The following is a 20,945-nucleotide window of genomic DNA, read 5'->3' on the forward strand; positions in this document are numbered from 1 at the left end:
ACACCCCTGCCAACCCAGGTAAAACACCTGGATAGCGTTCTAAGATCCTAACTTTAGGGCCTGGCACAGTACTCTCTAGCTCAATGAGTCAGTCTCTCTCTCTCTCTCTCTCTCAGTCTCTCTCTCTCTCTCTCTCTCTCTCTCTCTCTCTCTCTTCCAGCCTCTCCCATCACCCTACCTTCCAAACAGATGCAAAAAAAGTAATAAACATTTTTCAAAAAGTATTCAAGTACACCTCGATGTGTAAGCATAAATACACATCGGCCCACTGCGGCTCACTTGGGGAGTGAATCATCGGACGGAAGATCTTCCTCTCTGTCTCTCCTCCTCTGTGTATATCTGCCTGTAATAAAATGAATAAATCTTTAAAAAAAAAAAACAGAACAAAAAAAGAGACAGGACACCAAGAAGAAACGGTGCTTTAAAATTCTGCTAATGGCACTGGTATGTCACAGAATTTTCTTAAACATTTATTATTTTATGTTTTAGCTTCATAGGCTATGGGATGTCCCTCCCCTCCTTCCCAAATCCCCTCGCACCGATTTCCCCTATATAATTACAACAATACAGTGCTTCATCAATTTGCATGTATCCTGACATTATAGCATGGGCAATGGCAGAGAGTACGTCAAGATATATTTGACAGTTTCATTGGGAATCCATCTTTGATTTTAAAGTAGAGATTCATATTGCATTATATCTTCACATCTGGATATGCTCATCTCTATTACACAGTGACTATATATCCTCTTAAATAAAAAGCCATAAAATAAAATTAACAGGAAGAAAAATGGAAGTTACAACATACAGTTAAACAACATGCTACTGAATGACCAATGTGTCACTGAAGAAATGAAAATTAAAAACCTTCTTAAAGAAAACAATGCTACTATATGATCTATAAATCAGAGTAGAAATTAACAGGGAAAAAAAAACTTTTCTAAAGGAATGAAAATCAAAACAAAAATACCAAACCCCATGAGATGTTGGGAAAACAGTATTTAAACAGTTATTGTGTTTTGCATGAAGGTTTCCTTATATCAGAACATATGATATTGGTCCTTTTGGGATTGGCTTATTTCACTGAGCATAGTGGTCTCTCGTTGGAGCCATTTGGTTGCGATGGTAGAATTTCATTCTTTTTAACCTCTTTTGAGCATCTGGGTGGTTTCTGTGTCTTTGCTGTTGTAGATTGTGCTGCTGTAAATAGAGCATTACAGATCCCTTTCTCCTATGCAGATTTCATTTCCTTTGGGCACATTCCCAGAAGTGGGATAGCTGGGTCATAGGGCAGATCAATTTTCACTCTTAACACTCTCCATACTTCCACAGTAGTTGTACTATCTTACACTCCCACCAACACTGAAGGAGGGTACCTTTTTTCCTACAACCACACCAGTATTCATAGTAGAGTTCTGAATGTAGGCTAATCTCACTGGAGCTAGGTGGAACCTCAGTGTGGTTTTCATTTGTATTTACCTGACAGCTAGGGAGCCTGAGCATTTTTTTCATGTCTATTAGCCATTTGAATTTGTTCTTTTGAAAAATGTCTGCTCATTTACTCCATGGAATACTACTCAGCTATTTAAAAAAAAAAAACAAAATGCAGCTTTTTGTGGTCAAATGGGCCCAACTGGAAACCATTATGCTAAAGGAAATGAGCCAATCCCAAAAGGTCAAATACCACAAGTTTGCCTTAATATAAGATGAAAGGATGTCAATCCAGAAAATAGTACACATGTATTATAATATTATTTTAACCCCAAGCAGCCTGTATCTAATGCATTAAGATATTGTGATGTAATCAATGCACATACAATTAACATGAATCAGATTGCTTATGTTCTACATCAGAGAATTGTAAAACCTAATATACTTTTAAGACCCTAAACTACTCGGAAATGGGGTGGAGGAACAGGGAAATCTTCCATCTCCTTAGAATGTGTGAGGAAGACGTAAAGTATAACCTATCAGAAACATAACAGGTAATTCACAGACAACAGACTCGGATCAGCATTAAACAATAGTTAAATGACAAAGACATACAGGGGGAATCAAGAGTCATCCTGACACCCTCTTAACAGGAGGTCATATACACAGAGCAGGGGAGACCCCAGAGTGGAGCGGGTGGAAAGGAGGAGGCTTGTATCCCAACCCTGAGGACTCGGATCCTCACCAAGGACTATGGGCACCAAGGACTACATCCCAACTGCCAAGGAGAACACGGGGAATTGGAGCGCCTTCAGAGGCCGAGAACTCCAAGGTCACCCAGCCCTGTTTGGATCTACCACATGGGATAGAAGAGGCACAAATCCTTCCTCGCAGGACCCAGGTCATCGGAACATCAGCCAGGAGCCCTGAGGGATCTGCAGAAATAGAAGCACAACAAACTTCCTTCGGGACTGGGGAGGGGAGCTTCTTCTGGTCCTTGCTTAGCTCCAGTTTTGGATCCCCACCCTCTCTTGCAATGACCATCAGGATCACCCCGGAGCCACCCCCCCCCAAAAAAAACATAGAATAGATAGTCAGAGAACTACAAGGAAAGCTTAGAACCAAACAGGAAACAATCAACATGGATCTACATATACCTTACTATATAGGACACAAAGATTAGTTAATCCTCACTAGGGTATGGAAGATTTCTCTGCACTCCCCTCCTAAAACTGTTCTGCACCTCAACTGTTGACAAAGGCCTTCTTTGATTTATAAGCCAGTTCAGACTATCCTAAAATCTACCAAGTACAGCATAATTATGCGTCAACACAATAAACTGCTAAATACTAAAATGAAAACAGACACGAGACAGCTGAAAAGTACCCTATAGCCACTTTAAGGTGTATAGCAGCCGGTTCTGTGTACAAACAAAAGTTGAAGGTTCATTGAAGTAGTCACAGGACATGGTTAAGAACTTGCACTGTTATATAACATATTGATTACTCAATACCATGTCAATTAATCCCACAATGTTGTAAATTGTTGTTGATGTCCTGGGGCTTCCAATTGATCGGGACGATATTCTGCCAGCTCTACCTTCAGACCAGAGAAGGTCTCCCCAAGAAACTGTTGAAATTATCTGTACAATAAGATGCTGGACTCTATGCTTGGTATATGGCTGCAACGAAGGAATCTTGACTTCATTTGAACTGTCATACTACAACAAGGTGGAGGAATCCACCATGGGGGGAGGGCACGGGGAGAGGATGGGGGAATCCCAGAGCCTAAGAAACTGTGTCACATAATGCAACGTAATAAATAAAAAAAAAAAATGTCTGTTCGTTTCCTTTGTCCATTTCTTCACAGAGTTGCTTGTTTTGCTGTCACTGGCTTTCTGAAGCTCTTTGTAAATCCTGGATATTAGTCCCCTCTCTGCTGTCTAATGTGCAAAGATTTTCTCCCATTCTGTTTGCTGCTTCTTCACTTTGTGGATCATTTCCTTTGCTGCATAGAGGCTTTTTAGTTTAATGTAGTCCCATTTGTTTATTTTGGCTTTGAATGCCTGTGTTTTGGGTGACTTTTCTAAGAAGTCTTCACTAACTCCTACATATTAAAGAGTGTTTCCTATATCTTCCTCTAATAATTCGATGATTTCTGGGTGTAGATTTAGGTCCTTGATCCATTTAGAGCTGATTTTTATTTAGGGTAACTGGTGGGGGTCTTGTGTCTTACCTCTGCATGTTGCTATCCAACTGTCCCAACAGCATTTGTTGAATAGATCAGGCTTTTTCCCTGAATTATTTTCAATTCTCTTGTCAAAGATCAGTTGGCTGCACATGTGTGGGCTCTCTTCTGGTGTTTCTATTCTGTTCTATTGATCTTCTTCTTTGCTCCTGTACCAGTACCAGACTGTTTTGATGACCACTGCTCTGTAGGATGTCTTGAAGTCTGGAATTGTGATTTCCCCAGCTTGATTTTTATTCTTCATGATAGCTCTGACTATTCACGGTCTCTTGCATTTCCAGATGAACTTGTGTATCATCTTTTCTGAGAAGAATGTTGCTAGGATTTTAATTGGGATTGCGTTGAATCTGTATATTACTTTTGGTGATAGGGACATTTTGATGATGTTGATCTTGCCGACCTGGGAACATGGTAAATTTCTCCATTTTTTAAATATCTTCTTCTAGTTTTTTAATGTTTCATAATGTTTTGTCTCCCACATCTTTGATTAGGTTAATGACAAGGTATTTATGATTTCTCTCCTCTATTTTAAAGGGAACTGTATTTATAATTTCTTTCTCAGCCATGGCACTATTTGTGTATACCAGTGCCATCAATTTCTGTTCATTCACTTTGTATCCCACTACCCTGATGAGTTCTCTTATGCATTCCAATAGTCTCCATGGAAACTTTTGGTTCTCCTATGTGGAGAATCATGCCAACTGCAAATAGGGATAATTTTAATTCCTCACTTCTGATTTGAATTCCTTTATTTATTTATTGCCTAATAGCTCCGACGAGGACTTTCAATATTATATTCAATAGCAGTGGTGAAAGTGGACATACTTGTCCATTTCCAGATCTTAGTGGAAACGCTTCCAGTGTTTCCTCACTTAGTATGATGCTGGCATTGGGTTTTTCGTATATTGCTTTGATTGCACTGTCGCATGTTCCTTCTATGCCTATCTTGTTTAATGTTGTTAACATGCAGTGGTGTTGGATGAGTGGGTGGGCCAGTGGTGCAATGAATTTTTTTAAAACAATCTACGCTGTTTGTTTTGGCCTAACTATAGTAAGAGAAACACTACGATAGAATGCAGAACTCTAAAACTTGAAGCAGTAACATCTCATCCCTGTATGAGCCACACTACTTTTTAGCCAAACACACATGCCCATGCATCTAGTGGTTGACTCATTTGTGCCTTAACCACAATAATCGCCCCACTCCCATCATCAAGTACTGTGAGGTCAAACCAGAATCTCACATGAAGGGACACTAACAACTGTAAGTGTGGTCCAAATAAGGCAATGTAATTGTCAGATGTCTGTCTACAGATAGACTCATCCATTCATTCTCCAAAGATTCACCTATTGCCTATTGGGGACACTCAGCTAACTAAAGGCACAAAGTCCTCATCCATTCTTAATCACCTTACTTAGAATTAGTGGCACAAGCACACTTTAAAAGCAGTTCATGGAAAAACAGAACTTTTAAAAAGCAACTGTTTAACAGCTGTAAAAAAATTACATTCATGCAGCACTTGTCATGGTATGTATTTTCCACAAACATTTTAAATACTCCTGATATCCATAATATCTATCAGTGCTAGGTGCCTTGAAGCTAACATTTTATTAAACAAATTAAATATTTTCTTCCAATAAAGTAATTATCAGAGTGTGATAGTAATAATAGTACAAATAATCCAGACAGCGTCTAACATGGTAGCCTAGCGGCGAAAGTCCTCACCATGCTTGTGCTGGGAGCCCAAGTAGGCGCCAGTTCTAATCCCAATGACCCTGCTTCCCACCAGCTCCCTGCTTGTGGCTTGGGAAAGCACAAGAGGATTGCCCAAAGCCTTGAGATCCTGAATCCATGTGGGAGACCTGGAAGAGGCTCCAGGCTCCTGGATTCGGGTCGGCACAGCTGTGCTTGGGGAGTGAATCAACAGACAGGAGATCTTCCTCTCTGTCTCTCCTCCTCTCTGGACATCTGACTTTCCAATAAAAATTAAATAAATAAATAAATAAATAAATAGAGTAAAAATAAAGATTATTTTTATAACTTGCTTTGAACTAATTTTCAACAGGAAAAAAGTAAAACCAGTACAAAAAAATTTCCCTCTCTAAGTTATCCCTACTGTTAACAACATAAGCAGAGAACAGTATCAGGACAAAAAAACTCATGCAAATTTAATATTATTGCCAAAATTGCAGGCCTCTTTGCAGTTCTATCAGTTTTTCTAACGTCTTGCTCCTGGTTGTAGGAGCCCACTCAGAATCCCAGGCAGTTTGTGACTACCCTATCTCCTTAGTCTCCTGTGCTCTTCAGCTGTCCTGAGCTTTCCTGATCTGAACATTTCTGACGATAATGTATCAAAAATACTCCTTGACATACACTCCATAATTTTCTGTATTTGTATTCAAAACATAAGCATATACACTAAAAGGGACAAAGGAGTACTATGATTTATATTTGTATTTTATATTAATTTTAGAATCCCAGCATTTATGTGTGTATTAATTCATCAAATTATCTGGGGGGAAAAAAAGGGTTCCATGGTACTGAGTCAAAACAGCGGCCTGTGGAAAGACGCTCCCATCTTAACTCACACACCCAGGGACTACGCGAGCTGACAAGGCGGATGGCGCTGTCCACGTGTGATTTAAAGATGTTCAGAAGGAAGATTACGCTGATGGACTCAAGGTCATCGCAAGAGAACCTCCTAAGGGGAAGTGGAGGCAGGAGAAGCGGGGAAGGTGATTGTGAAAAGTGAAGCAGAGCTCGCTGGACCTTGATGCGGGCTGAAAGCGACACGACGCCAACAAACACAGACCATCCTTAGGAACCCCAAGAAGATGCAGGTCTAAGAACTGAGCCCAGAGTTTCGATCCAAAGAATTGGAAGCTGAGAACATGTTACTGAAGCCCCATATTTGTGATAGTTTATAAAAATGCTTCTCTCTCTCTCTCTCTCTCTCTCTCACACACACACACACACACACACACGCACTCACACACTCGTGCTCCCCCGACAACCTTGAGGAGCCCTCTATGCAATCATCAGCCACCCCTGCTTATTAAACTCCTGGGAGGGAGGGGGGTGGCAGTCTGAAATACCCGTTAGTATCCCGAGGAATGTTCTGTGGGGAAGAAGACAAATCATGCATTCTAACTCATGTCATCACACCAAAATCCAGAGGATTAATCAAACACAGAGCACGGGGCAAGAAAACTAATGCAAACAAATGAATAACAAACACAAAATACATTTTCCGTCTTGTGATGTAGAGCAGCAGGTGCAGTGAGCATCCCCCAAGAAGCTAGAGATGACGGAGCGGCAGGGGTGACAACGGCGCTGGGCCCCAGACAGAGGACAGCACTCAGAAGAGTGCAGCTTCCTCTCACCTTCTCAACCTCTCCAGCTCTTCCTACATGGTTTATCGTGAATATTATTTTTTAAGGATTTATTTATTTTTATTGGAAAGTCAGATACACAGAGAGCAGTGAGAACAATGGACAGAGCTGAGTCAATCCTGTACCAGGAGCCAGGAGCCTCTGCCTCTTCCAGGTCTCCCACACAGGCGCAGGGTCCCAAAGCTTTGGGCCACCCTTAACTGCTTTCCCAGGCCACAAGCAGGGAGCTGGAAGGGAAGTGGAGCAGCCGAGATGTGAACCAGCACCCAAATGGGATCCTGGCATGTATAAGGCAAAGACTTTAACCCCTAGGCGACTGCATCAGGCCCTATCTGGAATATTCTTATTTGTCTTTTACATCCCTGAGCACTGCTGACTGATTGCTTCCTTCCTTTCCTAACCTCACTGGGCTCTGCAGCCTCGGGGGGTGGCACAGGGTGGGAACACTGCCGAGTGTTGGAATACTGGTGTTTTCCACACATTATTTCCCTGCTTATCCCCTGTGATCCAGGCCTTGTCTCTGTTGAATTTCATTTCCTTGTATCTTCGCCTGCTACACAACATTCCTTCATTTTGGTGAGAATTATCTTCCAGTAGCTCCCAGTAAAAGGCTGGCTGTGATGTACATTTTTATGATTTTCCAAAGCTGAGAATATCCTTTTCACTTCTACACAGACAGACGTACAGGTTGGCCATCTGAGAATTGAGAAGGCACCTGTTCCTCTTGGCTGTCAGTGTTGCCACTGAGAAACGACACGCCCTTCTCACAGTAACCATAGCAGAGAGCTGAAGCAGGGTGGGGAGTTCTGAGAACAGACAAGAGCTTTTCTGTGCACTGTAAGGATCAAGTGTGGGCAGGCTGGTATGTGGGGCAAATCACCCATTCCCAATGCTAACTACAATCACAAAGTATCTGAGAGTAAGTCTAATAAATATACCAGGCCTAAGTGGAGCTATATCGTATCCTCATTGAAGAATACAAAAGAATACACTGAATAGAAAGGCAATGTTCACACACAGCAAGGCTACATATTATTATTCTCTGCAATATAGGTTCAGTGTAACTGATCCAAATCCCAGCAAAGTTTACCTATAAGATGATCCCACGATTCACAAAGAATAACAGACATGAAAGGATCAGGATAATTTTTTAAAAAGAACAAGAAAGAAAATTTGTGCTACCAGATATCAATAGCAGCTTAACATATTAAAATGATGGCATGCAAAGAGATAGAACTATGACAGCAGTAATAGCCTTGTAGCAGAGGGCTTCAGGCAGGCAGCACAGGGGACTCTTGAATCAGTGGTGCTGAGACACCTGCTAGCCAGGGGAAAATAAAACCACATCCTCACATCCCACACACAAACACATTCCAAAGATGTAGAATACAAACATAACATACAAAACCTTCAACAACAACAATGACGACAAACTGTGAATGGCAAAATGTCAGCATTAATGAATATGAGTAGTTCGTGTTTTTCTGTAGTTCTACACGTTTGGCATATAAAAACGCAATCGTCATCTGTCCTAATTACCCTGTATCCCGTATCTTCTACAACATCACAAGAAGATGCATTCTCGTGGGTGTGCCACACTGTCTCCTTGATGCTGCAGCCATACATAAACACATTCTTCTTTCGGGAATGGCCATGATAGTCACAATAAACCTTGGGAAAAAAAATAACAAATTAAAACAACAAGTCTTAACTTCCTATATGGCCAAGTAAAGGTGGGTAACATCAGGCCAACACACAAGTCTGTGCTCCTGGTTGTTGTTGTTTCTTTAATTGTAACAGAATCACTTAGGTAAGTAAAACCAATAAAAGTGATATCACCTGGCTTGGAAAAGGATTTATAATTGACTCCAGACTTGCTAAATGCTTTGAAGATCCTACATCAAGCACAAGTCCCACTCTTTCTTTCGTATCTACCGTCTATTGATTAAAAAAATCAAATCACAGCTCAAATCCACAGTCAGTGGTCAATACAGCTTCAAAAGGCAGTTAAGACATTTACCTAATGAAAAAGAATACTGAAAAGTTCTCATGAAAAGTATCATAAAAAGAGTATGGTTTTGATTTGATTTTTATGAGTAGCCTTTTTAAAAATAATAAATTCATTTTATTTCTGATGATGCTTACATAGTTGAGAAGGATGCATTCCCATGTGGACCACCGATTAGGGTGGGGAGGGTTGAGGAATGGGGAAAGTGGATGAGACAACTGTCTCCAAATCTCTTTTTTCTTCCTGTATCTGGGGAAAGTGAGGAGAAGGGGAGAGGGCCGCTCCGAGCAGCCCAAGCGCATCAGTACCCAGAACAGGGGAAGGCCACTTGATGTCACCCCAAAGTTCCCGAGATGGAGTGTGTTCCGAGGACACTGCTCAAGTGGTTTTGATATTCTGAGATGCCTCTGATTTCATTAAGAGCAGCATTTTTAAAGTGCAAAATAAAGAATAGAGTCACATGTCAATTTTGCACTTCTATAGTTTTTCTAACATCCCCGAGGAGGATTACAAATTTCAGCATGGACTTAGTAGGGATATTCTAACAAAAGGCTGGTAAACACGCAGTGCAGGACAGTCTTACAACACACTGGCACTACATGTCCCATGTGAGAATTAGAGGCTTCAGTGTCAGAGCTGGGGACAAAGCCTAGAAATACTCACAAGCTTCCACCAATGAGAATGTGGGAGACTCACACTGTTACCTTAACACTATTGAACAATGAAGTTAAGAACCTGAAATTTTTATTCAAGAATTATCAATACTCAGAAACCATAAACAAAATACATGAAGATTATAAGCAACCAATCTGCCAAAAGAATATGAACATACTGTTAATAATATGACACCAAAATTAGTACACGAGACACTAATAAAGAGGTAGTTTAAAGAAACTGCTTTTGAAATCATTAACGATTAGTTTTTATAAAACAGAAGATATGTTCAAAATACCAAGTCCACTAATCCACAAAAACATTCACTGCTTATAAAGAATAAAAGCAAGTACTACCACCTACCAGAGGTAAGCGCTTCACTGCGGCCAGGTACTGCAGCAGCCCCTTGGCGTGGTAGATTGTGGGGTGCAGATCAGGATTGGGACTCTGCCACTGTCTGTTTAAATCCTCTCCACTTAGAGAACAGCGGTGGCTACATGTACAGAAAAACAGAGATGGAAAACACTGCTCCCAAGAAATCTTTTAAACACTTCTAATTTCACTTCATGATTTCATTCAACTGAGCATTCCAAATTGGTGTAGGTGGTCGGCACCGCCCAGCGTCTGCTGTATTCACTAGGTACTAACCAATACATGTTCTGTTCATCAGAACATTAAGGTTTGCTGTATGCAAGATGTTGTGTCAGACGAAACTGGCAATGGTAAGCTTTTAGATTCATAATGAAGATTTTCTAACTGCATAAAAACTGATACTCAATTCTGGGTGTTTTGTTCCCTTTATAAAATGGATTAATGGGGCCCAGTGCAGTGGCCTAGTGGCTAAAGTCCTCACCTTGAACGCCCCAGGATCTCATATGGGCGCTGGTTCTAATCCCGGTAGCTCTGCTTCCCATCCAGCTCCCTGCTTGTGGCCTGGGAAAGCAGTTGGGGACGGCCCAGGGCTTTGGGACCCTGCACCCGTGTAGGAGACCCAGAAGAGGTTCCTGGTTCCCGGCTTCGGTATCAGTATCAGTATCAGTCGTTGCAGTCATTTGGGGAGTGAATCATCGGACGGAAGATCTTCCTCTCTGTCTCTCCTCCTCTCTGTATACCTGACTTTCCAATAAAAATAAATCTTTTAAAAAAATGGATTAGTGGTCACATCTTCCATTCTGAGTACATCAGTGCACTGGCTATGCTGACATCCTGTATTTTGAATGTATTAGTCATTTTCTAAGAACTCTCTTTCTGAGAAGGATAAACAGTATTCACGTTATTGTAAAAGTTCAGGTGCATTTTTGCTTATCTGTAGGTATTAAATACTAAAGCCATTGAACAAAACCTTAAGCAAATCACCAGGTGTAAACAGAAATAAGGCATTCTGACTGGCCCACACGTTTCTGTACTAGAAAACACATATAATTAGCTCCCTAACTGAAACACAGAGCAAGATACAGTATTGTTCTCTTTTGGAGATGCTCACAGAAGCTACAGCAAATCACACAGAGAAGCGCCAGAGACCTTGGCCAGTCACCAGAAAGAATCAACCATTAGTCCTCTTGCTTAAAAAGCAATCATCGTCCTGTACTTCCGGTCTGTAGCCTCCCTTCTGTCAGAAACTACACTTTCGTGTATGGAAAGCCATTAGCAGATGGGACTGCGTTTCCTTACCAATGGAAAGATTCTAGAACCTTCCCTATCTCAGAACCATAACTGTACAATTAACAAAAAAGGAATAGAGAAGTAGGCGTTAAACGTCTTTTCTCACATTCTGACTCTCCTTTTTCTAAAACAATTTAAGACCCACACACGTTTTATGAAATTATAGGCCAATGGGTACAAAATTTCATAAAATATACAAAATACATTTTCGAAAGTTTATCAGCTTTCCTCATCTAAAATCTGTTAGAGAAAAATCACTACTTTGTTTCTCAAATTAACTTGGATGCGATCACTTCAATACTTTTATATACAAGACAGACACAGCAAACTACAGTGTTTAATTATTGCTTAACTTACTTTCCATTGATGACACCATCTGGATTGAGCATTGGGACAATTTTAAAAATATAAGATTCTCGTAAGCTTTGAGCAGTAGGGTTATTACTCATGAGATACTCCAATGTTCCCTTCATCACCCAGCTTGCATTAGTTTCTCCAGGATGTACGCGAGCAGACAGGAAAATGTAAGGGCGATTTCCTATTGAATTTAAAAAAATATCTCAAATCACAATAATCAGCTTCTAGGTTTGGTGCTTCAGAAATGACTCTAGTGGATCATAAATCTGAATATAAATTCATAGCAGAACTGACCATGCACCTACTAAAGCCAACTGCTACTCTAGACTCCTCAGAGAAAATGAATATGAAAGTAATCTAAATCGCATCCTAAACATGCGGAGTACACCATATTAAACACATTGCCTGTCAGACACTTATTTATCTCCTACTGATTAATCCAGTAGGTAAAGTTAGTTTTATCACATACTTTTGAATTTTTTAAAAAAGAAAGAACAAGTGGTTAGATTAGGGAAACAAGGCATAAAGTTATTTTTCATGTAATCATGAGCATACTAGAACACCATCCTATATTACACTCTAAGAGGCACAGCAGAAGGCAGCATATTTGATCAAAGACTTAGCAAAACAAAAAGTATTTTCTGCCTTATATTTAGGTATACTACACCAGTCTACAAAGCTCATCAGCACATTTTTCATCCATAAAAAGCCTTTTCTCGGGCTCAGTGCGGCATGGGCCTAGCGGCTAAAGTCCTCACCTTGAACGCCGGGATCCCATATGGCGCCGGTTCTAATCCTGGCAGCTCCACTTCCCATCCAGCTCCCTGCTTGTGGCCTGGGAAAGCAGTCGAGGACGGCCCAAAGCTTTGGGACCCTGCACCTACGTGTGGGAGACCCGGAAGAGGTTCCAGGTTCCCGGCTTCTGATCGGCACAGCACCGGCCCGTTGCGGCTCACTTGAGGAGTGAATCATCGGACGGAAGATCTTCCTCCCTGTCTCTCCTCCTCTCTGTATATCTGACTTTGTAATAAAAATAAATAAATCTTTAAAAAAAAAAAGCCTTTTCTCTCTCCTGAAAATATTTCACCTTCTTACAAAAAAATGGAATATTTTTCTTCTTTTTACCATCACAGCCATACATTTGAGACAATTTTTAAAAACAGAAATGGAAGGGAAAAGCAAGTAACTATCCTATATTCAGTATTAAGACATTGGATATCTCTGGTTATTTTACTTAGAAGTAAAACCAGTTGCTATTCTGTAAACCAATGGTAATGGTCACATGAATCCCCAAGACATTCTGTCGCAGTCTATTCCAAACATGACTTCAGAGAACAAGAACAAAAGATCACTGCCACCACCTGAGACTGGAGAGCCTTCAAGAGAATGAACCTCAGGCCTGAGAGAACTGGCAGCTACACTTTTTGATCCTTGTTCTACTGTTATTTCCATTATAAAATACACGTAAGACAAAAAAAATAAGTGGAGAAAGATACTGCTAATGAAGCATACTTACTGAACTGACAGATATGTTTGTAGTAGTTAGACTCCGGCATCGCCGTGATGGTCAGCAAGGGACAGGTATTTCCAGACAAGGTTTCACATAACACATCTTTGCGGAAGTAGATCTGCTGAGGATTATGTGCGGACTCCAATTTTTGAAGATGCATCTTGATAAAACCGCAAAAAGCAATGTATACGATTATTTACAACTCTTTGAGAAATAAAAATCATGCCTCCAGCTCTCCCGATAACTGGGAGTGAATCAGATTATTAATCCCCTATCTAAAACGCTCTGGACCAGATGTGGTTCAAACATCAGCACCTGGGGCAATCGACGAAGCTGACACCTTATACATTCCTGATTCGGGCAACACTACCAGCAAGGTCACGGGCAGCAGCCCGTAATACACTGGTCATTACTTCTGCAGTAACACACACTGCAGAGTCACCTTAGTGTAACCAGTATTCCCAAAGAAGCTCCTATCAGTTCATGAATGTGTTACAAAAAAAGCTTTTGATTTTCAAAACATATTTTACTCTCAGAATATTCAGCAAAGTGATCACAGACTTGTAAAACCAACCTACAAGTTGAAGAATATGTGATATAGCACCAATGTTTAACAAAGTATTTTTGCAATTTCAAGATTAACACAGGTTCGTTGTAAAATGTGCCAAAGTGTTGTAAACATCTGCCAACTACATCACCTAGATTATAAAAAAGCAATGTATATAAGCAAAGTGTGATTATATGATGACACTTTATATAATCTGATCTTATTAACTCATAAGTACACACAGACACATATATTCATACCATACCACTGAACATGTTAAGTGTTTTTAAACACACACATTTTGATGGTCTCATTATACAGTAGCACACCGCCATGTGCAGGAGCTAGGCTGGAGTGTAGGTCATGCTGGGCTAGGCTACCACACTTACCGGTTTTCATGAGCCAGGGATGGGGGCAGACTGGGCAGGGATAGGCTGTGGCACCCACCAGCAAGAGTTGGGACTGGGTGCTGGCTGGGTCAGGACAGGCTACAGCATCTGACGGCAAAGGCCAAGCTGGGTGATGGACTACGCTGAGTTGCATCACAGCAATCATTATCATGCACAAAATATGTGGCTAAGAACAGGCTTGGTTGGGAAGATAAGAGGATGCACTGGCTGCATTGTCGTTCCCACTGATGAGAGTAATAGCTGGAATGGGGTGCTCTGGGTGGGACATGGCTGCAGTGTCCCTCAGCATGGTGTGGACTGGGTCTGGGGTGTGCCAGACTCGGCTAGATTCCAGCACCTGAGGATGCTGGGCAAGGACCCACTGGTGTGCACAAGGTCTGCCACTAGGAGGAGACCTTACAGAGGAGCTTAGGGAACTTCTCTGTCAGGATTCAGTCCCTGCAGGTGAGCATAAGAACCAAGACAGGGAGCAGCCCAGACCAGGCCACAGTACCCACTGGCATAAAAATTTCTCAGGTATGGGGGCAGGCCTGGCTGGGCTAGTTCCTAACAGTCACTGGCAGATCTGAGACCAGGACGGGGTGCAGGACAGGCCATGTTGAGACACAACACAGCCAGTTCACATTAAGGGCTGGGACTGGGACCATCCAGGTTGGGCTAGGCTGCAGCACCCATGAGCATGAGCTGGAACTGGGGGCAAATCAGGCCAGGCCAGGCTGCAGAACCTGCTGGCAAATGCCAAAGTGAGGCAAGCCATTCCAGACTGGGCCCCAGCTCCGACCAGCACATGTAAGATCCAGAATTAGGGGTGAGTCCAGCATGGGGCAAGCTGCAAGGGCTCCCCTGCTAGGCCTCTGCTCCTGTGGGTAAGCATGAGAACTGGGGCAGGGGCAGACCAGACTAAGCATGGTTGCAGCATCCATTGGCCTGCATGTGAGCAGTTTTAGGCGGAGAGTCAGGCTGGGCTAACCGACTGTACCCACTGGGGTATGCATGAGCCAGAATAAGTGCAGGCTGGTCAGGCTTTGCTGCATAATCAGCTGGCAAGTGCTGGGAATGGGGGCAAGTCCTGTCAAGTTACATTGCAGAACCACCCGGAAAGAACAACATGAGACTGGGAGCGGGCCTTGTAGAAAAAAACTGTGGGCACATCTCTGATGGGCTGTAGTTCCCACCTGTGAGCATGAGAAGCAGGGCTTGGGGGTGGTCCTGGCTCGACAGGCAGTAGTACCCACAAGCATAAGTGTGGGCCGTATAGTGGGATTGGCTAGGCTGAGCCAGGGTGCAGCACAAACCCATGTGTACAAAAGCCAAATGAGATGCAGTAAAGATCGGACAAGTCTGCTGAACTTATCGGCACATGCAGGAACCAGGGTTGGGGCGGGTCTGGGGAACATCTTTTGGGGGTTGCTCCAACTAGGTCACAGTTCCCACTGCTGTACATGAGAGTTGAGTGTGTGGTGGGCTGGGCTGGTCTAGGCCACGGCACCCACTGGTTTGTGTAAGACATGAGGCTGGAAGCACGACTGATCCGCAACTGCAACCACCCCTGTGTGATTAGCTGATGTGGGTGATGGACCCACACACAGGAGTCAATTTGGGGTCACCTCAGGTGAGGAATTTTAGGGGACTCCCCCAACTGGATCACTGGACTCAGAACTCCAGCCACAAGGAAAATCACAGAGTCTGTGGTCTGACCATAGAGTACATGTGCCAGAACTGGGCCTCCTCAGTTGCTAAGACAGAATAGTAGACAGCATGTCCAAATGAGGAGACAGCAGGCCATGGGGGCCTGCAGAGGACTCTAATACCATAGCAGAAAGGAGGGCAGAATAAATTGGACAACTACCCCAGCCAAGCATTGGCACCAAATATCTGGGTACATGGAGACTCTAAGGTAGACTATGTCAGCCAATGGACCTTGGAGCATTTCTTCATCCTTGGAGCAACAAAATCAACAGCATTTCAGAACTATCAAAACCACTTAAACAGAAGAACCCTTGGAGCTCAACATTGGGAACCCTGGGATGAAACTGGGTGGCCATTCTCCATCCCTGGGAAGGAGGCAGTTAGGATGCTGGGTGCAGCTTCTCCTCTTTTCCCCACCCTTCCCTGAGTTACAGGAAGAAGAAAAAGAAACTTGGAAACAATGGTCTCACCCACTTTCCCCTAATCCTTGACCCTTCCCACCCGAATTAGTGGTCCACATGGGCATCTTCAACCATTTCAACTACGTAAACATCATCAAAAATAATTTTTAAAAAAAGCAGACCACATTCCTATTTTATTCCCTTCAATGTTTTCAATAAGTTCTGTTGTGTTTTCCAAAAGATACAACACTGAATCTTTCTCATTTGATTATGATATCCAACTGAAAGGACTCTGCTTTAGCTGTCTGACACAATGTATACAACACAGTAACAGTCACAATACAGCTTAAGAGTTCTCACCTGCAAGGTTGAGTATGTATATGGATAGTGGTAGGCAAAGTAGCAAACGTCATCTTTATGGGGGAAGTTGACAGTGAACGTAATTGTATAGTAGGATTTTCCCTTTTGCCCACCTGCTGCAACTGAACTTCTTGAGAAGTGATTTCTGAAACAGAAATGGATAAAATGTTTACTTTGTCCACATAAATTCTGATTTCCCTGACACTTTTACTAAGTGGAATTCCATGGGAGAAAAAGAAAAACTCCATTCCACAAAAAGCTTACTTTAAATACCCTATAAAAAAAACATATTTTATCTCTGAGCTACGCGGAATCTCTTCCCTTCCTATTAACAGCACACTAACATAAGAACTGACGAGAACCGTGTTGCAGTAACCATGTATTTACAATGACCTTGAGAAGCTTAAGTCATAAATTCCTTAAAATTTTTCTTAAATGAACTAAAAAAAAAAAAAAAAGATTAGGTGCTAACAAACCATTTCGTTATTACAAGTCAAGGACAACATTTGTCATGTCCGGATTTACACTTAAACGGAGCTAATACACATCGGTAAGACCTAAACATTCCATCTGCAGGCTTTATGATATTCCTGAATCCAGGCAATGATCATCAGAGGCTTTTACAAACATCTGATGAAGAAGTAGGAAAAAAAAAGCACATAATAACACATGCTTTATGGTGGATTTGTCAGGTCACAATGGCTGAATGCATTAATCAATCTTAAAATTACAAAAACCATAAATCATCAGAGATAACCTTGTTTCCTAATGTGATACAATAGGAAGTCCCTGTACTGCCTCTGTTGTATTCTTGCCAAAAACCACAACTGAGATTAATTAAGCTTTCCGAATAACCAGTTGAATCAATAAAGTAATACAGAAGAATTTGCTGGAGTCAGCACTACGTCACAGTGGAAAAAGCCACTGTCTGCGATGCTGGCATCCCATACAGGGGCTGCTTCATGTCCTGAATGTCCCACTTCTGATCTAGTTCCTCCTAATGGCCTGGGAAAAGCAGAAGACAGCCCACGTATCTGGGGCTCTTGTCACTCCTGTGGCAGACCCAGATGAAGCTTCAGGCTGCTCTTCACCTGACCCCAGCCCTAGTCATCTAGGGGATGGACCACTCCCTCATTTTATGGCTTTTCAACAAGTGACTGGATGAATGAATGGACGAATGGAGGGAAGACAAAGGCGAAAGGAAGAAGGTAGAAGGAGGGCTGAGGAAGGAGAAAGGAGGAAGACAGGAGCAAGAAGGAGAAAGGAGGAAAATTCAACAGCTCTGGAATTCAATTTATAAGATCCAAATGCGAAAAATTTTTCATGGTGAATAAGTCAGTTTCCTTTACAAATGAACAATAAATTTTAAAAAGCAAAAAAAAGGATCATAAATTTAAGAAAATTTTAAAAGACATAACAAAAATTAAATGCAATGTGGAATCTTTGGATACTGATGAAAACAAATCAACTGTGAAACAGTATTTTTGAGGCAACTGGGCAACACTGAACACGGACTGGGCTTTTCCTCTTATTAAGGAATTCTCTTAAAAAATTTTTTTTGAGATATCGTAATGGTACTGTGTTTAGCCTTAACAGGTCTTAACCTTTCCAAGATACATTTTTAAGTACAGATAAAATACGTAACCTGGAAACAACTTCAGAGGCTCAGTATGGTAGCAGGGGAAAAGTGTTGCCAACACAAAATCTACCATGTACCGAAAATTACTGAACTAGTGGGAGCACATGGGGCCTCAAGATTCTATTTTCTGCTTGTGTACATGTCGGAAGACTTTCACAGCAGGAAGTTTTTTAGACTACTTCCAGGCGAATGACACAGGCTGCTTTAAAGAGGTTATGTTTACCAACTTTATTTCCTAAATTCCAAATTATCTTGGCTCAGTTAAACTACAACTTAAGAAAAATAAGAGGCCTATAGGTTATTTATTTATGCATAAAAAAAAGCTCAAGGTATTTTTCTAGCTGGTACAGTCTTACCTTATATATGTCCAATGATAAGGCAGTAAGGATTAAGAAATATACAACACAGGTTCAAGAACCACTTCCTGACAACTTTTCCCAAAAAAGGTAAAAATATGGTTGGAGAGGTGTTCACGGCACCACACAGCAGCTCTGTGGCGGTTTATACGGTGTAATTCGGTAAAAAACATCATTTCACATGACAACGAAATGCACTTTTACTCTGCTTCCGTGAAAAACACAAGCAACAGATAACTAGCATGGAAAGTGAAGCACGCGGCACAAGCAGATTTTAATGTGTCCTACAAGACGTGTAGGCAGGCTTCCGGAAATCAGCTGGAACAGTGTCCATATGGAAAATGGTTAATAAATGTTCAATTAAACTGAACTCCAATTTCAGATCTGAAAGCAGCCAAGGGGAAAAAAGCAAAAACTAAACCTATCACAAAACCCTGCGATCATCCTTCACACACAACAGCTCCTCAGGCTTCCATCAATTCCTGGACAGATGACAACCCTCTAAAAGCAGAGAGGCAGGAAAGATACAACACAGCTTTCAAAATGCTTCCCCCTCGTCATCTGAATAACTGCCAACATCGAGCCAGGCCCCGCCCAGGCCATCAGTGCTGTATCCCAATCAGAACACAAGACACATGATGACAGGAATTTTTATATTTTGGAAATCAAAATGAAGTAATTACATGCACATCAACATAAGAAAAAAATGTAAGAAATTTATTTGCTACCACAGGAACAAAAAGCCACCGTGAATTGGCAACGATGGACTTTCTCATTTTTCATTTTAAAGTCAAGTTGAAGACATATAACTAAGTAGCGAAGATAAGACCTTGGCCTACTTTTACCTGTCCACACACATTTTACTTCTAACATTATGTGAGGGGACCCCAAAAATGTCACGGTGATGGGTTTTATGAAAAAAACAATACATGATTATCACAACTTTTATTGCATCAAAAAAATCCACCATTTTATTAAGCTTCCGGAAGTACTGTCCTATACTTCCTCAGCAGACTTCCCATTCTAAAGAACTGCTTAATAATTAGGTATAACAACACAAGCTGAAGAACGCAGTAATTCTTTTTACTGTTCGTGGAAACAGAATGAAGTTAACATCCCCGTCTGTAAGTCTGATGTGCTGGTAATCTCAAGACACTTACTTATAGTAGCAAATGTCAGTCCCCATACGAATCCAAGATGGCCTGGCATTTAATGCTTCCTGAACCGAATACATGAGTGGCTGCATTCCTGAGAGAGACAGAGAGAGGAAAAACAAAGAATTCTTACCACACTCTTTTAGTTACAAATTAATCTTGCCTTTGTACAACGCACCGAAGCTCTGGAAAGCAGAACTCAGTTTCTTACTATGTATTAAAAAGGAAAATCTGGTTCAAGTTTTTTTTTAAAGATTTATTTATTTTTATTGGAAAGGCAGATATACAGAGAGGAGGAGACACAAAGAGAAAGATCTTGCCCCCGATGATTCACTCCCCAAGTGACCACAATGGTCGGTGCTGTGCCGATCCGGAGCCAGGAGCCAGGAGCTCTTCTGGGTCTCCCATGTGGTTGCAGGGTCCCAAGGCTTTGGGTCATCCTCGACTGCTTTCCCAGGCCACAAGCAGGGAGCTGGATGGGAAGCAGGGCCACTGGGATTAGAACCGGCGACCATATGGGATCCTGCCATGTGCAAGGCGAGGACTTCAAGAACTACACTACCGCGTGCGCGGTTAAGTTTCCCAAAAGCCAGTCAATCAACATGTTTTTGCTCTATGGCTAAACTGAAACTATGATTTCATGGTGAAAAACCATGAACTCTTTTCTATTAAATTTTCTGTATTGAAGATCCTCTTAATGAAGGATTCAAAAAATATATGAAGGTAAAGTGTGTGAGCAGCATCTTTCCAATTCTTCACAAATTTTCTTTTCTACTGAAGTTATAGGGGAAGGATGACACCAAAAAACAGTCTTTTCTTTCCTTACCGATTTCCAAACAAATATATGTCCACAGCAGAGAAGGGGAGCAGAGGTTATTAAGCTATGGGATTAAATATACAGTGTATTTTTGGACACTTACCACATTAACTTTAACATCATCTCATTTTCTAAAATGATGCACTGCTTTTCTCACTTGGAATGGAATTCACATGTTAATTTTAGGAAGATTGACCATTTTTATTGAGACTTGGTTTGACTTCTCTTTAAGAATCTAATCTTATTCCTGGCACAGAAACATTCTGTTAGCATTATCTGCGAGGGGAAGGCACTGTGCCCAGCAGTGAGA

At 41.6% G+C, this 20,945-nt stretch overlaps 1 protein-coding gene across 6 annotated transcripts in view; it reads right to left on the minus strand.

Moving 5' to 3' along the window:
* The window catches only part of LOC101518372 (ATP/GTP binding carboxypeptidase 1), a 118,028-nt gene that overhangs the window by 21,138 nt on the left and 75,945 nt on the right, over window positions 1-20,945 (minus strand). For all 6 annotated transcript variants that reach the window (XM_058659857.1, XM_058659861.1, XM_058659858.1 and 3 more), the window contains 6 exons: window positions 19,825-19,912; window positions 16,670-16,814; window positions 13,269-13,422; window positions 11,753-11,933; window positions 10,097-10,226; window positions 8,611-8,742 (listed from right to left, as the gene is read on the minus strand). In XM_058659857.1, coding sequence (XP_058515840.1) covers window positions 8,611-8,742; window positions 10,097-10,226; window positions 11,753-11,933; window positions 13,269-13,422; window positions 16,670-16,814; window positions 19,825-19,912 — 830 coding nt within the window. The remainder of the gene's footprint in view (window positions 1-8,610; window positions 8,743-10,096; window positions 10,227-11,752; window positions 11,934-13,268; window positions 13,423-16,669; window positions 16,815-19,824; window positions 19,913-20,945) is intronic.

This window comes from Ochotona princeps, unplaced genomic scaffold, assembly GCF_030435755.1.
Source record: "Ochotona princeps isolate mOchPri1 unplaced genomic scaffold, mOchPri1.hap1 HAP1_SCAFFOLD_221, whole genome shotgun sequence".
NCBI lineage: Eukaryota > Metazoa > Chordata > Mammalia > Lagomorpha > Ochotonidae > Ochotona > Ochotona princeps.